At 44.7% G+C, this 21,395-nt stretch overlaps 1 protein-coding gene across 6 annotated transcripts in view; it reads left to right on the top strand.

Moving 5' to 3' along the window:
* PHTF2 (putative homeodomain transcription factor 2) overlaps window positions 1–21,395 on the top strand; it is a 196,127-nt gene that overhangs the window by 159,153 nt on the left and 15,579 nt on the right. For 4 of the 6 annotated variants that reach the window (XM_050936870.1, XM_050936871.1, XM_050936868.1 and 1 more), the window contains 2 exons: window positions 8,739–8,825; window positions 10,663–10,818. In XM_050936870.1, coding sequence (XP_050792827.1) covers window positions 8,739–8,825; window positions 10,663–10,818 — 243 coding nt within the window. Of the gene's footprint in view, window positions 1–8,613; window positions 8,635–8,738; window positions 8,826–10,662; window positions 10,827–21,395 lie in introns of those variants that run through there. The other 2 variants (XM_050936872.1, XM_050936873.1) reach the window with 2 other exon arrangements.

Genomic DNA, 21,395 nt, shown 5'->3' with positions numbered 1-21,395 from the left:
CACGCCCAGAATTCAACGCATTCCTGGAGGAAGGTAAGAAGGTGGCCAGGACTGCCCTCCAGGCCTCCCTCGATGCAGCTGATTCGGCAGCCAGAACCATTGCGTCAGGAATAACCATGCGGCGCATCTCATGGTTGCAAGCCTCCACACTACCTCCAGAACTACAATACACTATCCAAGACCTACCCTTTGACGGGAAAGGGTTGTTCTCGGAGAAGACGGACTCAAAATTGCAAAATCTAAAAGACAATCGGGTCATTATTCGCTCTCTGGGGATGCATACCCCGTCCACCCAGCGTAGACCCTTCAGGCCCCAAACACGGCGCCCATACTTCCCACCCCGTCAGAGGCAAGACCTCAATAGACGGCGTGGACGCGGGGGACGCAGACGCCAACCCAGCTCCCAGGGAGGCCAGAACCAAGGGCCCTCCAAGTCACAACCGGGCCCCAAGTCCGGGTTTTGAAGGTGCGCCCGGGGACGGCTTATCAGTCTCAATTCAGGATCCTTTCCCTACCTTCTACAACCGCCTCTCCCGCTTCCTCCCGGCGTGGTCTCAGTTAACGTCAGACCGTTGGGTACTACGCACAGTAAAGCATGGATACCATCTACAATTTGCTTCTTCACCCCCTTCCCGCCCCCCTTCCGAGTCCCTCTTCAGGGACCCCTCTCACGAGCAAACCCTCCTACAGGAGGTTCGTTCCCTCCTGGCGGCGGGGGCCATAGAGGAAGTACCTCTAGCCGAGAGAGGCAAGGGATTCTACTCCCGATATTTCCTGATTCCCAAATCCAAGGGAGGTCTCAGACCCATCCTAGACCTTCGGGGCCTCAACAAGTGGATGCTCAAGTTGAAGTTCCGTATGATCTCCCTGGGAACCATTATCCCATCCCTGGATCCTGGAGACTGGTACGCCGCCCTCGACATGAAAGACGCGTACTTCCATATTGCCATCTTCCCACCGCACAGGAAGTACCTCCGCTTCACGGTCGCACATCAGCACTTTCAATTCACAGTTCTACCCTTCGGTCTCTCGACGGCCCCGAGGGTGTTCACCAAGTGCATGGCCGTCGTAGCTGCCTACCTCCGTCGGCGGAAAATCCATGTCTTTCCGTACCTAGACGACTGGCTCCTGAAAGGTTCCTCCCAGTCGCAAGTACGACGACATGTAGAGGCCGCCACGGACCTCTTTTCCCGACTGGGACTGCTTGTCAATACCGAGAAGTCCAGCCTGGTTCCAACACAGAGGTTGGACTTCATAGGTGCGACCCTGGACTCGATTCAGGCAGGGCCCTTCTTACCTCAACCCCGCTTCCAGGCGATCGGTGCGATCATCCGGAGCTTGCAAGCATCCCCTCTCACCTCTGCTCGAGTATGCCTCACACTCCTCGGTCATATGGCCGCTTGCACTTACGTGACAAAGCATGCCAGACTCAGAATGAGGCCCCTCCAAACGTGGCTTCATTCAGTATACCGACCGAGCAGAGACCACCCGGATGTGTTAGTGACGGTTGCCCCCCGACCTCTTCGCTCCCTCGACTGGTGGCTGACCCCATCGTTGGTATGCGCGGGGATGCCATTCCATCCGCAACAGCCATCGATAACTCTAACAACCGATGCGTCATCCCTGGGGTGGGGAGCTCACGTAGAAAACCTTCGCACCCAGGGCCTATGGTCGTCCCACGAGCTAACACTCCACATAAATGTCCGGGAGCTAAGAGCAGTCCGCCTTGCCTGCCGGGCATTTCTCAGTCACCTGCAAGGCCGTTGTGTTTCCGTACTCACGGACAACACAACGGCCATGTATTATATCAACAAACAGGGGGGAACCCGGTCGTCTCCCCTTTGCCAAGAGGCCATTCGACTCTGGGATTTCTGTATAGCCCACTCGATAGACTTAGTGGCATCCTTTCTCCCAGGGGTCGAGAACACGCTGGCGGACAACCTCAGCCGATCCTTCCTCTGCCACGAATGGTCGATCAGACCGGACGTCATACATTCCATCTTCCAGAGGTGGGGATTTCCCCGCATAGACCTCTTCGCAACCAGGTCCAACAGGAAGTGCCAGGAGTTTTGCTCCTTTCAAGGTCTCTCCCCGGGATCGACCACGGACGCTTTTCTCCTGCCGTGGACCCGCCATCTCCTGTATGCCTTCCCTCCGTTCCCCCTGGTACACAAGGTCCTGTTGAAGCTGCGCAGAGACAAGGCGCACCTGATCCTGATCGCACCTGCGTGGCCCAGACAGCACTGGTTCACGGCCTTGCTGGACCTATCTGTGGCCCCCCCCAATTCACCTTCCTCTCCATCCAGACCTGATTACCCAGAATCATGGCACGCTTCACCACCCGGACCTGCGAGCCCTGCATCTCACGGCATGGCTCCTGCATGGCTGAGCTCGGCGGAGCTCAGCTGCTCTGCACCGGTCCAACATATACTTCTTAACAGCAGGAAACCCTCCACTCGCTCTACGTACAGGGCCAAGTGGAAGCGTTTCTCTTGCTGGTGCGCTTCTCAAGGGGTGAACCCTACACAATCCCCAGTTTCCATAATCCTCGACTACCTCTGGTACCTTAAGCAGCAAGACCTAGCAACTTCCTCCTTAAAGGTGCACTTGGCGGCCATTTCAGCCTTCCGACCAGGCGAAGATGGCCGCTCCATATTCTCTCATCCCTTAGTCACCAGATTTCTTAAAGGGCTGGAGCGACTATACCCCCCTGTACGCCGCCCTGCCCCTACTTGGGACCTCAACGTAGTCCTGAACAGGCTCATGCTCCCACCATTCGAGCCACTGGCGACGTGCTCGCTCACACACCTATCATGGAAGACGGCTTTCCTGGTAGCCATAACATCGGCCAGACGGGTCTCAGAGCTGAAAGCTCTCACAGTGGACCCACCCTACACCGTCTTCCATAAAGACAAAGTACATCTACGACCCCACCCGACGTTCCTCCCTAAGGTGGTGTCCGCCTTCCATACAAACCAGGACATCTTCCTCCCCGTCTTCTTTCCGAAACCACACTCTTCTCGGCGGGGAGCAACAGCTACACTCCTTGGACGTACGTAGAGCGCTTGCTTTCTACATCGAGAGGACCAAGGGGTTTCGGAAGTCCCCTCAGCTGTTCGTGGCGATCGCAGAACGCATGAGAGGGCAACCTATATCCTCTCAGAGGATCTCCTCCTGGGTAACTGCTTGCATCCGCGCATGCTACGACTTAGCTCGTGTCCCCTCTGGCCACCTCACAGCACACTCCACAAGAGCCCAGGCGACATCGGCGGCCTTCCTGGCGCACGTGCCTATACAGGAGATATGTCGTGCGGCGACCTGGTCATCGGTACACACTTTCACCGATCACTATGCGTTAGTCAGACAATCTAGAGATGATGCGGCCTTTGGCGTAGCAGTTTTAAATACCGCCACGTCTCGCTCCGACCCCACCGCCTAGGTAAGGCTTGGGAATCACCTAACTGGAATGCATATGAGCAATCACTCGAAGAAGAAAAGACGGTTACTTACCTTTGTAACTGTTGTTCTTCGAGATGTGTTGCTCATATCCATTCCAAACCCACCCTCCTTCCCCACTGTCGGAGTAGCCGGCAAGAAGGAACTGAAGGGTGGCCGGGTCGGCTGGGATATATATTGGGCGCCATGGCGGCGCCACTCCAGGGGGCGCCCATCCGACCCGACTGGGTTGCTAGGGTAAAAGTTTCTCCGACGAACGTGCACGCGGCGCGCGCACACCTAACTGGAATGGATATGAGCAACACATCTCGAAGAACAACAGTTACAAAGGTAAGTAACCGTCTTTTACATTGAGATCTGCCCTCCCCTGAATTGCTAATTTCCTATCAATATCCTCACTTCTCTCCTAATCCAAGACATTTTGGCAGCACGTGTTGCAGTAAACAAAGCTAGCTCAGGCTTTTCCAACAAGCTCCTGGTTCTCACCAAGCCCTTTGCCTTTCTTTGACTCCAGTGGTGGTGGGTTAGTCTCCGGCCTTATCATAGACTCCCTTAGAACAGAATAAATCATATTCCTGGGGCAATTCTGCACCACTGCGCAGCACAGAATTTTGCAGAAATTAAGTTGTGCATGCAGAATTTCCTTTTCCGCCCTAGAAATGGGCTGCAATGCTGCTAGCCACGACTAGGGGCCACTGAACTCTGCAGAGCCCCAGCTTGCAAACAGAAAACACTGCTGGGGGTAGGGAAAGGGAACTAGAGGATTCCTGGCAGCTGCAGTTCCCAGCATGCCCTGATGGAAGGGAGAGGGTGGGATGCAGAAAACTCCGTGCAAACCTGGGACCAAGCATTAGGCTGTTTCTCCCTGTGGATCGCTGGGCTCTGGGGAGAAGTGGGATAGTTGCATGGGCAAGATGGGGCTCTGCAGCTGGGCTCTGCGGGAGGACCGGGTACAGATATCTGGGCGGGGCGGGGGGGGCCCTTTGGTTGGGCTCTGGGGAAGAGGGGGTTTGGGTGTATTGGTTGGGAAGGGGGACCTGCTGATGGGCTCTGGGGAAATGGAGGGAAGGGGGAGAGAAAGAGGAACTGGGTTGTCATAGGGGTTTCTTTAACTCTATTCCTGGGGGAATTTTTGTGTTTGTTTTGTTACAGACATACTTGCTGACAGGGAAGTAAAATACCAAAATAATTGAAACTGGCATTATTACGTAGTGTTATTTTGACAAACAAATTTTTCAGAATTTTAAAATATTGAGCACAGAATTTTTAATTTTTTGATGCAGAATGCTCCCAGGAGTAAAATCAGATGGAGCAATCAGAAGATAAAGAGCTCTATCTACAAGGAGACTCTCTCTCAAGAGTCATAAAAAGACAGCACTGCCATGATTACTCCCAATCTGCAAATCCTTCTTCCAAGGAATGGCTTGTTAGGGTTTCTGTTTCCCATCATACTAATAAAGGCTCTTCCAGAAACCTCTCCATAAGGGAAAATCAATCCTCTTCTTCACTTCTTAAAACTCCACAAAGTGAATCATGCTTCCTGATAAGCGATTCTTCAGAGTAAAGTCCAAAACCTCATCCCCCATCCAAGTCCAAGGTCCAGTCCACCTCCAAAAGAAAAACTCAAGGTATCATCCCAGGTTCTTAAATTAAGTAATTGAGCTGCTGGGCAAATAATCCTTTCAGTTTTCTTTCCAAATGGAAGTTCTGGACTCAGGAGTGTTCTCTAACAACTTATTCACAGCATGTATATAAAAATATTGGTTCTACTAACTGTTCAGCTAAGGATTCTACAGGCTCATTTAAACCTGTTCGTAGATGACATAGTTACCAGAACACTATTTTTGAGGATCTTGCAGGAAGTGACCCAAGAGGACCCCTTCTATACACCAAGTACACAGGTTCATCATAAACTTGAAAGAGCAATCCCCGATCCTCTTTCAAGAATAATCCACCTAATAATTGAGGTGAACATAGGAGAACTAGTTTCCCTATCTAGTCTATCTAATCTTATCTGTTGTGGGTACTTATATGGTATCCATTTCTACTGTATCTGAGTGTTTTGCAATCTTTACTTATGCCTAGAAAACTTCTCAGATAGGGAAGTACTATTATCCCCATTTATAGGTGGGAAGCTGAGACATAAAGACTGTGAGACTTGACCAGAGACACACAGGAAGTCTGTGGCACAGCACGGAATCAAACCCAGTTCTCCAGAGTCCCAGGCTAGTGCCCTGATCGCTCGAACTTCTTTCCTCTGTACACAACAGTGATCTTCTTTTGTATGACTGGTGGAGAGCAACAACTACAATTTCACCTGAAGTTAATTGAACCAGGTGGCTACATCAGGAGTAGCAAAATTTATTGCAGTGATGCCTCCTTCATATTTATAAGACTTGATAAGATGCAGATAGTGATTTCCAGGATATCGTGAAATCAGGTGTTTTCCATCCATCTTTATCTGCAGCTTCAGTTCCAGCACAGAGATTCTCCTGGAGTTGGCTGAGCCCTAGAGCCTAATGGAAAAGACTAAACTGCCTCCAGCCTTTGCAGGAAGTGAGGTGTAGTCTTACTGTCTAGGGAAGAGATTAGTCCCAGAAAGAAAATGTCAAGTAACCAATTTTCTACAGTATTTGGCCTTTTTAATGGAATAAGCTTCCTTTTCTAAGATTAAGTATAAAAAAGCTACACTGCCTAAACTTCTCAACTTAATTATATCCTTGAATGCTAACTTTATCCAGAGTATACTATTGTTAAAAATGCCTTTTTTTTTTCTCTTCTGGGAGTCCAGGAGGTCTTCCACTTTCCTCTGTGATTCTGAAATGGTCTGTTCTCCTTTGCTTCCACCACGCTTCTGTTTGAGAAAGGTCAGAGCATGACTTCATTTTGAACCCTTCCAACACCTCTTTCTTAAAGGGAACTGTCAACTTAAAAATGCTGTAAACAAGTTTGTTTACCCATATTACAAATCTTAAAATATTTAAGTTAATATTTTATGAAAGTTTTGAAATACAGTTCACCTGTTACTGCTTATGCTCTTTATTTCTCTCCTCTCCGACAATGGAAATCAGTTTCACTTTATGTAGTTGCTTACTTAGTACTGCAATATTTGTGTTTCAACACTGCAATTAATAAAAGAAAGCCATACCTACTAGGACCATCTGTCCATTACTTCAGGCTCTCCTTTCATTCATTCATTCATTCATTCATTCATTCATACATACATACATACATACATACATACATACATACATACATACATACATACATACATACATACATACATACATCAGAGGTTTAGTAAATTCACTACCATCTTATACAATTATACTTTGTTCCCACCATGTAACTATTATAGCATAATTCACAAATTCTCCTTACCTCATCCTGTTCCTTCCCCACATACCACTGAAAATAGGAGAGCCTTGTGACACATCTGGAAGGTTAACCAGTTTGGACTCCAGAAGACCAAAGAAGGAAGCATTATTCTATAGCTGAGTGACCCTCACAGAGAGTGCCTTTCTGGCAGCTCCTTCTCATCTTTGTCAAGGGAACTCCATTTCGAGCAACTCTACTGATCACAACTGTGATAGTATGCAATAATGAAAGAGGCAATCTCTAAAATAATATTAGACCAAAACCATATAGGAGTGCTTTAAAGGTCAAAATAAAAACCTTGAATTCTTTCTGGAAGCACAGAGCCAGTGATGTTATTAAACAAGATGTTATCAGATACTCTGGACAAGCTTTGGCTTCAAATGGTCACAGGGTGCTTTCTTAAGCAGAGCACATTATGGTCATACAAAGAAATTATTTCAAAGAAAAGAGCACAGAACTATTTTTAGTAGAACGTTAGACTGTTTATATAACTGTTTTCAGCCTATTGAGCCAAAATGTTGTTTTTACCGTATATGCAGTTCATTTGGCCCCTGCACCATATTAAATCAACTAATAAACTGTAGACTACATTGTAGTCCAAAAACAATGTTAATTATCCTCCTGTGCATTTTTGTGGATGAATTTATTGCTTTATGAAAATATTGCCTAAAGATATGCAGAATGCAGACACATTCTGTTTTAAAGATTTCCTGGATAGTTTTGCCAAAGCCATTCATTTTTTATTTGTTCAGTTCTGCTGTTCCAAAGCCTGTTTTGAGCCAACTGTGCCAACTTGTGCAAACTTTGAGTTATATAATGTGGGGAGTTATGAAGCAGAGAGAGACACTGCCTTGATGCAGCTTGTATGTTCTGTTGTGAGTCAAGACATTGAGATTTTAGAATGACGTTCATATGTGGCATTTTTATTTCCCCTTTTTTGTTTTTTCCACAATTGTCATGCATGCACTAATATACTTTGTGCTAGGACAAGCTGTTCTCAATATTCACTTTGATCATTATCCAGAAAAAAGTGGAGTCACTGGATTCAGGAGAAGTTATATGTCTTATTTGTTCAGGTTCTAAGTGTGTCCCAAATAAGTACCTCACAATCAGAAACTCCTACATTTCTCATTTATGCAACAGAGAAGTAAAATTTTCAGAAGGGAAAAGAAAGATGGGGAGTAAAAATGAATGTATGTTCATAACATACACATTTTTTCAATCCAGCAGAGGGCACTCAATTCTTAAAGGAAAGAAACCCCAGAATTACAGGATCATCTTGCTGTATACGTAACAGGAGTGAGATTATTGAAAACAATAAAAATATGCCTTTCCAGTCATATTAGCCTGTCCCAGACCTTTCTTTTTTTCCATTCCTCTCTCATGAGAATTTTCACATGTAGAAGCATAGTATGTCTATGTGGAATAATCTTTTGGTATCCCAATGCAGTATTCTTAAACTGAAAGAGATTGTTGCACTGATGCATGTAGATGGCGTCTTGATAGCAGTGGTCTGTATTCCAACTCCGCTGTCAACCCAATTTTAGTTCTTTGCTATGGCCTCAAGCAGAATATCTTTTCCATTCATAGGGCAGTTAGGGAAAACTATTAACTAACAACTTTTGGTCACTGAGGAACTGAACAAACCAGTGTTTCATAGTCTCTTATAGTTTCCCTGAGCCACCCACTTCCCCTTTCTTCTTCATTGGTGATGCATTGTCTCAGGAAATATTAATGTGTAGCTACGCTGTAAAATTAAAATACATTTTGTTTTTAAAGTTCTAGGTTATGCCACTGAGAGCCATAATCAGTCTATGCTGGGGTTGTGAACCTGACTAGATCTACGAAGTTTCTTGGTCAATTACTACTGAGAATTTCACTCAATATGTTTCCCTTATTTTCAGCGGCGAGGTCCTCAGCGGTCAGTCGATGTAATAGTTTCATCTGCCTTCTTATTGACTATTTCAGTTGTATTTACCTGCTGTGCTCAGGTGAGGATACCTCATTTATGTAAAGGCAGCCAAGACTTTACAATGCTTCTTTAAAAATGTTACACATTATAAGCAAACCTTCCAGACTGGAAGATATACAGTGAAAATAACTATCATATGGTTAGTGCCTTTTCAGAAGATTAATTTCTACTATAACTCAATTTATTCATTTTAGAAGTTTAACTTTTTAACCACCAGTGTATCGCTAAATGTATTCTACCAAGAGTATAAATTAAAAGAAAATATAACCTTTTTTTTCATATCCATGTTATAATTTTTTTCATCCATTTTTTCCCTGTTCCCTGTGAATTTTGGATCTCGGTGGTTTCAGAACACAACCTATCAAAAACCTGCTTTTGCAGGCACTCAGTGTAATAAAATTAATCTGGAGGGGTTAATGGGGATTTTAAAAGTTATAATATAATATTATTCAATGAGATATTTCAATAGTGTCTTAATTATTTGCATTCCGGGTGTGTGAATATTGGCTCCTATTCCTTTTATTCTGTTGCTATAATTGCCATCCTGATTTCTGTCAGAAATAGGAAATGCAGTAGTATTGTAGCCATATTGGTCTCAGGATATTAGAGACACAAGATGTGTGGTAATATATTTTATTGGTCCAGTTTGTGTGGGTGAGAGAGCTTACACAGAACTCTTCAGGAAAGTTTACATTGTTAAGTGTGCTAGTATTAGCCTGCCCTCTAGTGGAATAAGCAAGCCTATGTTTATATAGCCTAATACTGTAAACACTTGCTTGGATGTCTGCAGCTAACCACCAGGAGCCCTGTCATTTGAATCGACTAGCAATCGTTTCTCCATTTCCTTTTTAGCCAAAAATAATTTCTCTGCCTTTTCCTGGTATATAATCTAAATAAGGCTATGATTTTGGCATGGAAACTTATAGTAAATTTTCATGACAGAGATGCAGGAGAAAAAAGATAAATGACGGAAAGGTCATTCGAGGGAGCCCCACTAGCCTGACCCTCCTGGAGGTCCTGCTCCCCTTTGCCCACTCCTTACCTTACTCTCCCTGCGGGCGAGCCTGAGGCCCTTGAGTGACACACCTGTTCCTCTTCCTCGATTCAGATGGTCCACAGCACCTAGAGAGGGGTACTGCCATGGTTTCGGCAACTGGCAGGTGAGAGCCCAGCTACCAGCACATGGAACAACATATAGTGGGACCTGGCTGCTGGACAGCTGTATCAGGCCACAGCACTTTCCCTTGCAGTCTAGTTTTAAAAAGGAGGTGAGGGAGAGGAGAGTGGCTCTTTGGCTCTCCACCTCCCTTGTCTGTGGCGCCTGTGGAGCTGGGTTCAGACCCATGGGATAGGCTCGTCCCGGTTTTTATTCAGATGCATTATTATTGTGAACACCATGACCTCCATACCAAAATCATAGTGTTAATCATACATATTTTAATATGAACATAATTTTAAGTTTAGCAACTTTATATGGATTCAGTTTTCTTTTTAATCCAAGTGATAAGTATGTTGCTGTTTTCAAGCAAATATAATAACTTAAGGACTTCAAACCTCTTTGTTTTGTATTAAACATTTTTTTTTTTTTTTTTGCTTTACTTGCATGCTAAAGGGACCAAAACTTCCTAAACTACTCTTAGGACTGCTCAGTCCTTCCATGAAAATCTATCTCTGTTAATAGAATGTTGGTTTTGAAATATAAATTAATTTTAAAAGTCTATTATAGAGTAAAAACCAGATCCATACTTTTTACAAGGGGAAAAAAAATAGGAACTAAAGTTTTTATTTTACAGTAGCATTAACCTTTATTTTGAAGTTCAATAACTCTTAATTTTGCTTTTTCTCTTTACTTTCAGTTGCTTCATGTGCATGAGATCTTCCTTGATTGTCACTACAATTGGGAACTAGTGATTTGGTGCATTTCATTAACCCTCTTTCTTCTAAGATTTGTTACACTTGGATCTGAAACAAGTAAAAAATACAGCAATACCTCAATATTACTTACTGAGCAGGTGAGAATGTACGTAGACCTGCATATTTCTCTCTCCACATGTCTTCGGTCTGGGAGTCCATGGGCCATGGACTTTAAACAATCCCAAATTCAATGAAATCATGGTATTAAAGACATATACAACATGTTGCTCAGTTCCCATATTTTTCCCTGCTACCAAATCTAGAGTAATTCTCAGTAAAAAGTGCTTTACGGTTCACATAGCCACTTCACAAATCTTACAGTAGTCTTTTGCAGACGAGCTGCAGAAGCTGCTATAAAAGTTGCTGTTTCCCTAGTAGAGTATTTCTTGTATGGGCTTCCTATAAGAAAGTGTCTTTGTCTTTGTCTTTTTTTTTTTAAATTGGCCATAAGGTAGTGGAGGTAATATATTTTATTAGACCAACTTCTGTTGGTGAGAGAAGCAAGTTTTTGATCGTACACACTGCTCTTAAGGCCTGGGAAACGTACTCAGTGTCATAGCTAAATACAAAGTGGAACAGATTGTTTAGCATGTGTAGTCAACACATTTCAAGGGACTAATCAAGGTGAAGTCATAGGTCAGGAAAGGGGAAAATATGCTAGGGATGGGATTTAAATGGGCTATAGATCAGATTTATGAGTGAGAGGTCAGCTATGAAGTGATTGCTTTGTGGAAACTGTTCACCTATAGGTGATAGGATGTTTTTGTCTTTTATCATTTTTCTCTCTGAGTTCATTTGAGAACTTAGTGATTATTTGGTTTCACCCACACAATTTTTATTGGGGCATTTAGTGCACTGGGTGAAGTCCCCCACATTATGTGATAGGTATGTGTAGGACCAATGGATCTTGAAAGGTGTGTTGGGGGGGGTGTTAATCATCATAGCAGTTGAAATATGTCTACAGGTTTTACATCTGCTGTTCTGGCAGGGTCTGGTGCTATTTTGAGTTGGTTTGTTCTGATCTCTGGGGAGCTTGCTTCTGATGATGAGGTTGGATAATGAGGTTGGGGGGTTGTATGAAGGCCAGAAGAGAGAGTTCAGGAAAGATGGGGACCACATATTGAAAGAAATCAAGTATGGGTTGTAATTGTTTGGTGATTCCCTGTATGAGTTCCAGTGTGATATGGTAGGTGACAACTAGAGGTGTGTGGCTGAAGGGGGTTTTATTTCTGTATTGAAGTAGGTTATCTCAGGATATCTGGATGGTCTGTTCCCTGATGCAATCTACTTACCTGGTGGAGTGTCCTTGTTGGGTGAAGGTGGTTTTATATGGGTTAAAGTGTATATCCTGGACTTTCTTCTCAGAGTATATTCTGTGGTATGTGAATGCCTGCTTAGGGGTAGATAATCAATTTCTTGGTATGTTTGGGGTGGCTTGATGTATTTGGGGTGGTGAAGGTAGGGATGATGATCTGTGGGTTTCTTGTATGTAGTTATCTGTATGGGTCCATTGCTTACTCCTGAACCCTGATCATGATATCTAGGAAGTTGATGCTAGTGTGGTGCTGTTCTCTAGAGAGAGTTGAAGTTGCAGTAGAAGTCTATGAGTGAGTTAGATCGTCTGTCCAGAGGATGAAAATATTGATGCATCTCAGGGGCATTTGTTCAGAAATTCTTCTTCAAGGTGGCCCAGGAAGAGGTATATTTACATAAGGTGTCTAAACAAGCACATCTTACATGCAACTTCTCTTAGGGAAGGCCCATCTTACAGAGGATCTCTAGTTGGTCTCTTATAGAATCATAGAATTGTAGGACTGGAAGGGACCCTGAGAGGTCTTCTAGTTCAGTCCCCTGCACTCAAAGCAGGACTAAGATCAATGTGATGAAGTTGATCTTCACAAGTGTGGAGTTGATGCTACAAAGGAGAAACACGAGGCTGCTATTCTGTGTGAAACCTGGCAGAATCAACTGGAGAAGGCAACCTTGCTCTGGACAGGCAAGTGAGTAAAGAACTCACTAAACTGCTGAAAGGAGCAACCTCATGTCTGTGCAAGTATTCCTTTCTGCTGCCCAGCCCTATCAGTGACTCTAACAGGCGAAGCCCAGCTCAACACCTTCATGTTTCAGGGCAGATGGACAGCCCACAAAATCAATCTCCAACTTGTTGGAACTCAGGGTGATCAGGAATGCTTGCCTCCATTTCCTACCCTTCATCAGGGCAAAATATCAAGGTCATGACAGACATGTCCGGTATGTTTTACATCAACAAGCAGGAAGGCGCAAGATTCCCCTCCTTGTGCACTGAAGTTATAAACCTCTAGAACTGATGCATAACCAACCATATCCAGATTTCCGCAGTCCACCTTCCAGGCATCTGGAACACCACTGCTTATGCCCTCAGCAAAAACTTCTCCCACAACTACAAATGGGAACTGGATACTCAGGTCCTCCCATGCATATGCAGAGATGAAGAAAGCCAGAGATCGATCTTTTCACTACCTCTGATAACAGGAAGGGTCCTCTCTTCTGTCCAAGAGGGATCTAGGTTACCACTCCCTGTGGGACACCTTTCTTCTACCATGGAAAAGGACCCTGTTCTATGCCTTTCCTCCAGCACCCTTAATTTTAACAAGATCAGGCAGTACAAGACCAGAGTTTATCCTCATAGTGCCTACCTGGCCAAGAGAAGCATGGTACTCTTACCTACTTCAGCTCTATATCGAAATGCCGATCAGGCTCCTGATAATTTTTCATCTGCCTTAGGATGTGAGTCACACACTTTACCCCAAACTGGCAGTTCTATGGCTCAGAGTCTGGCTCCTGGATGTTTCTCCGGAGTAGAGGTTTCCTGCCCTATGGAGGTGCTGTAGGTGTTATTAAATAGTAGGAAAACATCAATCCATGCTACTTATCTGCAGAAATGGAAGAGATTTGTCCACTTGTGTGGTTGTCACTACCTCTGGCTGCAATCAGTTCCCCTTTCCCTCATCCTAGATTACCTGCTGGATCTGAACTTCTCTGGGTTATCCATCAGTTCAGTCGAAGTACATCTCATTGCTTTTTCCCCTCGGTTGAGGAATTCTCAATTTTTGCTCACCTGGTATCATCAAGATTCATTGGTCTGGGTCATCTTTCCCCATGTTAGACCTTCTACCCCGTCTTGAGACATCAACCTGATTCTCAACTACCTTCCGAGAACTCCATTTGAACCAATGGTGACCTGCTCCCTATTTCATGTATCTCTGAAGCAGTCTGTAGAGCCAGGGAGATTGGTGCCTTGATGGCAGATCCCCCTTTTTACCATGTTCTTTCATGATAAAGTCTCTTTACGTCCACATCCTAGGTTCCTACCCAAAGTTACACTAGAGTTCCATCTCAACCAATCTAACCACGTATCAGTGTTTTTTCCAAAACATCACAGTTCTCAGTAGGAATCCTATTTCCATACCCTGGATGTTAGAAGGGCCTTAGCGTTTTACCTGGTACAACTAAGCAGTTTAGGAGATCTCCTAGGCTCTTCATATCTTTCCCAGATAGGTCTAAGGGGGCTTGCATTTCTGCTCAAAGACTTTCAGAGTGAATATTGGGTTGTATTGCTACTGTTATGAGTCTACAAGTGGTCAGCAACCCCCTGGAGCCAAGAGTGCATTCAACCAAATGGCAGATGACATCTGCTGCATTTTTTTGGAGAATATCCCAGTATTTGAGATATATAGAGCTGCTACCTGGTCTTCAGTTTGTACATTTTTGAAGCCGTACGCCCTACTTCATGCTGTCGGATCTGATGTCACTTGGCTCTGCAGTATGATCTTCGGTTCTTGATCCTGTCCCAAAGCGTTCCCCTCCTCGTAGGGATACTGCTCAGAAGTCACCTGAAGTGGAGCATTGATAGGACACTACTAGAAGAAGTAAGACATGTTACCCTCTGATGTAACTACAGTTCTTCTAGATGTGTCCCCCTGTGGATGCTCCACTACTCGCCCTCCTTCCCCTCTGCTTCGGTTGTTCCCTAGAGGATTAATTAGTAGAGAAGGAACTGAGGGCGATTCATCCATGCACTCCTATGTAGGCTTGGTGTCTGCCACAGGGAGGCATAGGGGTGCATGTATGAGCCAAACAGATGCTGCTAGCTAGAAATCCTCGATAGAGGGCTCAGGAGGTGCATGCACACTTGAAGTGGAGCACCCATGGGGGACACATCTCAAAGAACTACAGTTACTGCACAGGTTGAGTAACATTTCCATCACTGGGCGTATATACTCTTCAGCTAAAAACAATACAGCCAAACTCAATCAAAGCAACTGTCTCAAGCTCTTATGCATATTCTAGACCTTCTGAACCTTCTTAAGAAAGAAGCAATGCTTCCATAAGAGCAGGGCTGGCTTCAGTGTTTTTACCACCCCAAGCGGTGGGGGGAGGGGAGCTGCGATTGGCGGCACTTCAGCGGCAACTCTACTGCTGCTGCTTCGTTATTCGGCGGCAGGTCCTTCCCTCCAAGAGGGTCTGAAGGACCCGCCGCCGAAGAGTCGGACATGCCGCCCCTTTCTGTTGGCTGCCCCAAGCACCTGCTTGCTGCACTGGTGCCTGGAGCCGGTCCTGCATAAGAGAACTACCTCTTCACATCTGACCAAGAAGAGAGAGCACGTTTAACAGTTCTGTTGAGAGCTGTTCCAAACCAATCATTTTGAATCTTTTTTTCATTTCTACCCCTTTTTGGAGAGTCTCATTTATAACTGTGAAGCCTGGAACAATATTACAGCAGCCTAATGGATCCACCAGAATCAGCGGTCCCCAACCTTTTTGTGGTCAGTAGCACATTCATGTTTTCAGAAGAGTGTGGTGGGCGCCAACAGTTTTTCAAAGCTTATTTTGTATTTGTACATTGAATAATCCAAAAACCATCATATTTAATGTTACATAATATATGAATCCATAGAGAAGAGAGAAGCCGGAGAGGTGCCACGGGGACAGAGAACACTGGTGCCCACAGCTCCAGAGTATTCTGTCCCCAGCAGGCACAGGCCACGACTTCTCTCCCCTGCTGGGCACTAGGCGGGCGCACATGAATGCCCTGGTGGGCGTCATGGCGCCCACAGGCACCACATTGGGGACCACTGCTCCAGATTAACCGGACTGGTTATACTCTTCAATTTCAGTCTATCCTTACACCCCATCCACCTTCTACGTCCCTTTTCAGGGATTCCTCTGGAGGATTCTACAACAAGAAGTTCAATCTCTGTAGTCCCTCACAGCCATAGTAGAGGTTCCTCTTCAATTCAAGGGAAAGGTCACTTGTTCTAATTTTTTCCTGTTTCCCAACAGAGGAGATTGGAGACCCATTCTGGATCTAGGCAGACTCAATAAATACATTTGACTCAAATTTCAAACCATGCCCTTAACTTCACTAATCCTGTCCCCAGACCCACAAAATTGGTTTACAGCTCTGTACCTCCACGATGCACATTTCCAACCATCCTGCACACAGGAAATATTTCTATTTCATAGTTGGGTACACAACATTTCCAATACAGAGTTATTCTGTTCATCCTGTCAGCAGCCCCTGGGCCTTTACAAAATTTCTGGAAGCAGTGGCGGCATTTCTCAGAGTATATCTACACTACAAACCTATGTCAGCCTATATTGGGTCGACTTACTGCCACTGCAGTAATTACTGCTGCGGTGCATATCCACACTACCCTCGGGTCACTGGTGCAGATTCTTACCAGGAGTGCTTCCACTCACCTCAGAGTGGCAGTGTGGGGAGCTGAGAGCCTGGTCTCTCAGCTCCAATGGCAGCTTCCTGCAAGGACCCTAGCTGCCCAACAGGCTGTCCTCCCTCCTCCACTCCCTGTTCGCCACCGGGAGCTGGGGGAAGCTGCCCGGGGCTTGTCCCCCCGATCCCTGCCCAGATCCAGGGTAAGCTGCCTGGTGCTTCTCCCCTCCCCCAATCCCTGCGAGGAGCTGGGGCAAGACACCTGGGGGATTCTTGCCTCCGGGGAACAGGCTCCAGCTGCCCTGGCTTCATACCATCCCACCCGCTCCCTGCTCGGAGCAGGGCAGCCTTGTCAATTTCCTGGCCATGATACTGACATGGCTGCCTGGCTTCAGGCAGGGAGTGGGGTCCTAAGTCCTGCGGGCTCCAGATGGCAGCAGGGTCAGAAGCAGCCTAGCTCTCCAGGTAGTGGGGGCTTGCATGTCAATTTCATGACTCCTGTCATGAAATTGACAAGAAAGCCGATTTAAAGGATGCAGTATCTATGTAAACACTGCATCACCCTAACTACAGCGACCTACGCCTTATGCCTTTCATGGAGGTGGACTTATGTCAGTGTATTAAGGCGCTTACATCAGTGGGAGGAAAGCTGTAGTGTAGACATTGAAATAATTAAGTCGCTATAAGGTGCCTTATGTTGACGTAACTGTGTAGTGTGGACTAGCCCTCAGAAAACAACATTTCAAGTTTATCCTTACATTGATGATTGGCTGATTTCAAGATACCTCTCCTCAGCAAGTTTCAGTTAACATTCAGTACATACTCCATCTGTGCGCCAGTTTGGGGCTTGCAGTAAACAAGGAAAATCTGACTCCAACACAACAGAATAATATTCAAGGAGGTCTTCTGGATTCCACTGCGGTATCAATCAAGATTTGAGACCACAATGTGAATCATTTTCCAATTGCAGAGTAACCCTTGCACAACAGTAAGGTCACGACTAAGAGTTCTGAGGCACGAGTCATGCATATTCATCACTCTTCATGCCAGACTTAACCTTCATTGTGTGCAGAATTGGCTGAAATCAGTTTACACTCGAACAGAACCTTATAAAGAGATACTGGAAGGAGTTACTCAGTTTGTACTTTCTTTGCTTCCATGATGGAAAGATCTGATTGATGTATGCAAGGGTGCCCCTCTTGCGCCTCTTCTCCCCTTGTTAACACTGGTGACGGATGCTTCCAGTCTAGGTTGGGAAGCACATTTAAGTCATCAGACTCAATGTCTGTGGTCAAAAGTTGAATCTCTTCGATACATAAATATTTTGGAGATTAGAGCAGTTTGTCTGACATGTAACATTCTTGCCTCTTACCCAAGGCAAGTCAATTCAAGCAATGACAGACAACAGCACTGAAACATTTTATTTAAACAGACAGGAAGGGGCCTCTTCTGTGTCAGGAACTAACCCAGCTATGGGAGTGATGCACCAGCCATCTAGTATCTGTCACTGCTATCCAGCTAACAAAACTAATAAACACCCATGTGTTTCAGCTGGGCAGGCATTTTTGATCCACCCAGGAGTGATCCATAGAGAATTCAGTTAATCAGCACATTTTCCAAAACTGAATGCAAGAGAACGTAGATTTGTTAGCCACAGAAGTGAACAAAAATGCAATATCTTTTGCTTGAGATAGGGTCAGAGTTGGATCTCTATCAGGTGCCTTCCTAATATCATGATCTTGATTCTTGATGTCCACCTACCATCTATCCCCCTTAATTTTGCATACTCTGAGAAGGCTCAGGGATGCCACAGCAATGATGATATTAACTGCACCAGCCTGGCTCAGGCAATTTTTGTTCCCAGACCTGCTGACACTGTCAGTTTGGATTCCAATAACATTGCCTTTAGTGTCAAATTAGATGTTTCAAGATGACAGGAAGACACTGCCCCTTAAAGCTTGGATGCTTATTGCTTAACAGATGTAAAGAAGTCTTGCTCCAGGGATATACCAAATAATTTAATAGTAGAAAGGACTTGATGGGTTCCCCCGGAGTGCTGCCTAGAACTGGGGTACTACTGTGCCCTCTGATCCATCAGCCTGGACTACCTCTCACCCTGTGCTACTGTGGCAAGCTGCAGACATGCTCCTAGCCTTACACTTCCACCAGCATACATACAGGTAGGGATACAGGTAGCTGCAATTACATGCAGGCTCTCTGACCAGCCACTGCACGTTAACCAACAGTAGAGAGGCTACAGCCAAAATAATCCCCAGCTTTCCAGCCTAGAACCCCAGAGTGGTACCGACTTGCCCTGGTCCAAACCCCAACCAGTATGAATTTATTATCCAGTTCGCCTCCCCCTCAATGTGGAGAGGAATATTCAACAGCCTCTCTGAGCTAAGATTCCCAAATATGTCACTCCAAACTCACTGGTTTAGATTAAAACATAAAATAAATTAACCAGAAAAGAGATATTTTAAGTGATAGCAAACAGATCAAAGCAGAGGACTTAGTATATAAAGAAAAAAGCTATCTATACTTAATACACTAGAAAGATGGGATTTGAATTAAGAATCCCTCACTCTGACCAGATGATAAAAGTGGGCTGCAGATTCTTAAGGCATAAACTATACTTGCTTTGCAGCTTGGAATCCCCAGGTCTTTCATATACCTTTAGCCTGGGTCCAGCACTTCCCCCAGTTCAGCCCTTGTTCCTCAGGTGTTTTCAGGAATCTTCTTGTGTGGGGAGTGAAGAACAACAGATGATGTCACTCCCTGCCTTACATAGCTTTAGCATATGGCGGGAACCCTGTGTTTCAAAACTTGGGTCCCATACCAGTTTGTGGAAAAATACTGACATCCCAAGATGGAGTCCAGAATCATGTGGCCTGGTCACATATCCTTGTAGAGTCATAGCAGCTATTACCGCTACAGGCTGTTTGGTGTGTTCTCCAGAAGGTTCACCAGGTGGGAGATAAGCATCTCCTCAGGCCTATTGTTTTCCCTAATGGCTCATTGCCCTGAATAGGCCCTTCCCAACCAACTATCTAGACTGAAAGCACCCTGTCTAGTGGGCGTTACCCGGTTGTAACTACATTTGAAATACAGATACATAATATTTATAACTTCAGATACAAAAATGATACATGCATACAAATAGGATAATCATATTCAGCAAATCGTAACTTTTCCAGTGACACCTTACATGACCTGTCTTGCATAAAATAAATCATAATTATGCTATAATCGTATCATCATAATATCCCTCTGACGAATAAGGGGTGCAGTGTCACAGGACCCTAAAAGATCTACTTATAATGACAAATGGAAAGATTCACTGTTTGGGCATGACAGTGTTTCCCCATTTCTAAAAGACCTTCCATTCATTTTGGGCTATCTGCTTTCACTAAATCATCTGGACTTTCACTTTTATAGAACTAACAGAATCGAGCAGCTATATCTTCTTATAATTCACAAATTCAAAATAAAATAATATTTTCACACCTTACGGTTTTTAGATTTTTAAAGATCTTAGTGTATTTAGTCCGACCCTCCCTCTCACCCGATTAAGGAAACTCCCTCCAACATGGGACTTTAATGTGGTTTTAATAGGGCTGCTGAGTTCATTACATCATCTTTCAGTGAAAACATTGGCTTTAGTGGCCATTGTGTCTGGCCTGTCTGGTTGGCAAAATTAAAATTTTAATGGCATGGTCATCATACATTATTTTTCATAGAGAATAGGTTTCTTTTAGGCCTAATCAGAGATTCCTTCTTAAAGTGGTTTCTGGCTTTCATATTAATTAGACCATTCATTTACTGGTTTTCTTTCCCAGTCTGATGCTAGCAGTTCTGAAGGAAAATTACACACTTTTTTGTAATTTTGAGAACATTGTGTTTTTATTAACATATAACCAAACCATTTAGAGTCTCTTCTATATTATTTATAGCCTATATTGAAAGAGTAAAAGGGAAAACAGTCTCTTCCTAGAGGTTATCCAGATGGATTTCAGAATGTATTAAACTGTTATTAAATAACTAAGCTTAGATAAAAGCTCGCTCTGCTAGAACTCAGGTAGCATCCGTTGCTTCCTTTAAAAATGTCCTCATCTCCAAAACTTCTAAAACTGCCTCCTGGAGTTTAATTCATACACTCATGAAATGCTATGCTACTGGGGAGGCTTCTTGAGCTGGTGCTAGCTTTGGCAAGGCAGTTTTTCAAGCCCCATTTGGTTAAGACTGTTGACCCACTGCAGGAGGTCATTGTTTGGGAATCATCAGGAGTGTAATACACACAATCAATCACTGGAAGAAAAGGAGCTACTTACTTTACAGTAACTGATGTTCTTCGATATGTGTTACCTAGTTGTAATCCATGCCCTCCTTCCTCACTATGAGATTCTATAGTCATGCAGATTCTGGTTAGCAAAGGAACTGAGATGCATTTGGCCCTGCTGTCCCTTTTATGTCTTCTGGGCTGTGAGAGTAGCTAGGGCACAGGCCTGGGCCAACAGGCATTGCTGGCCAAAATGTTCTGATCTCACTACTGAGGGCTTGCGTGCACCAAGAGTAAAATACATTTAGACAGCACATCTCAAAGAACACCAGTTACTGTAAGGTAAGTAACCATCTTATACAATTAACCAACATCCGAGCATTTTGTGTATTATGTAGCTTTGACTAAACCAATTCATATGTGCTAAAAACAAACTTGGCTGATAACTGAACTGTCTGGACAGAGTACACATCTTTCAAAAATTAACAAAATTCTGAATTCAGCCATCTTGTCTTTCATGTTTTGAGTTTCCCAGTTCTTCTTCGAGTGCTTGCTCATATCGATTCCAATTAGGTGTGTGCACGCCGCATGCATGCTCGTCGGAAGACTTTTACCCTAGCAACACTCAGTGGGTCGGCTGGGCGCCCCCTGGAGTGGCGCCGCTATGGCGCTGGATATATACC

Source organism: Gopherus flavomarginatus, chromosome 1, assembly GCF_025201925.1.
Source record: "Gopherus flavomarginatus isolate rGopFla2 chromosome 1, rGopFla2.mat.asm, whole genome shotgun sequence".
Lineage (NCBI taxonomy): Eukaryota > Metazoa > Chordata > Testudines > Testudinidae > Gopherus > Gopherus flavomarginatus.
Note: the sequence above shows the minus strand (reverse complement) of the source record. Positions and strands in the feature narration are given on the sequence as shown.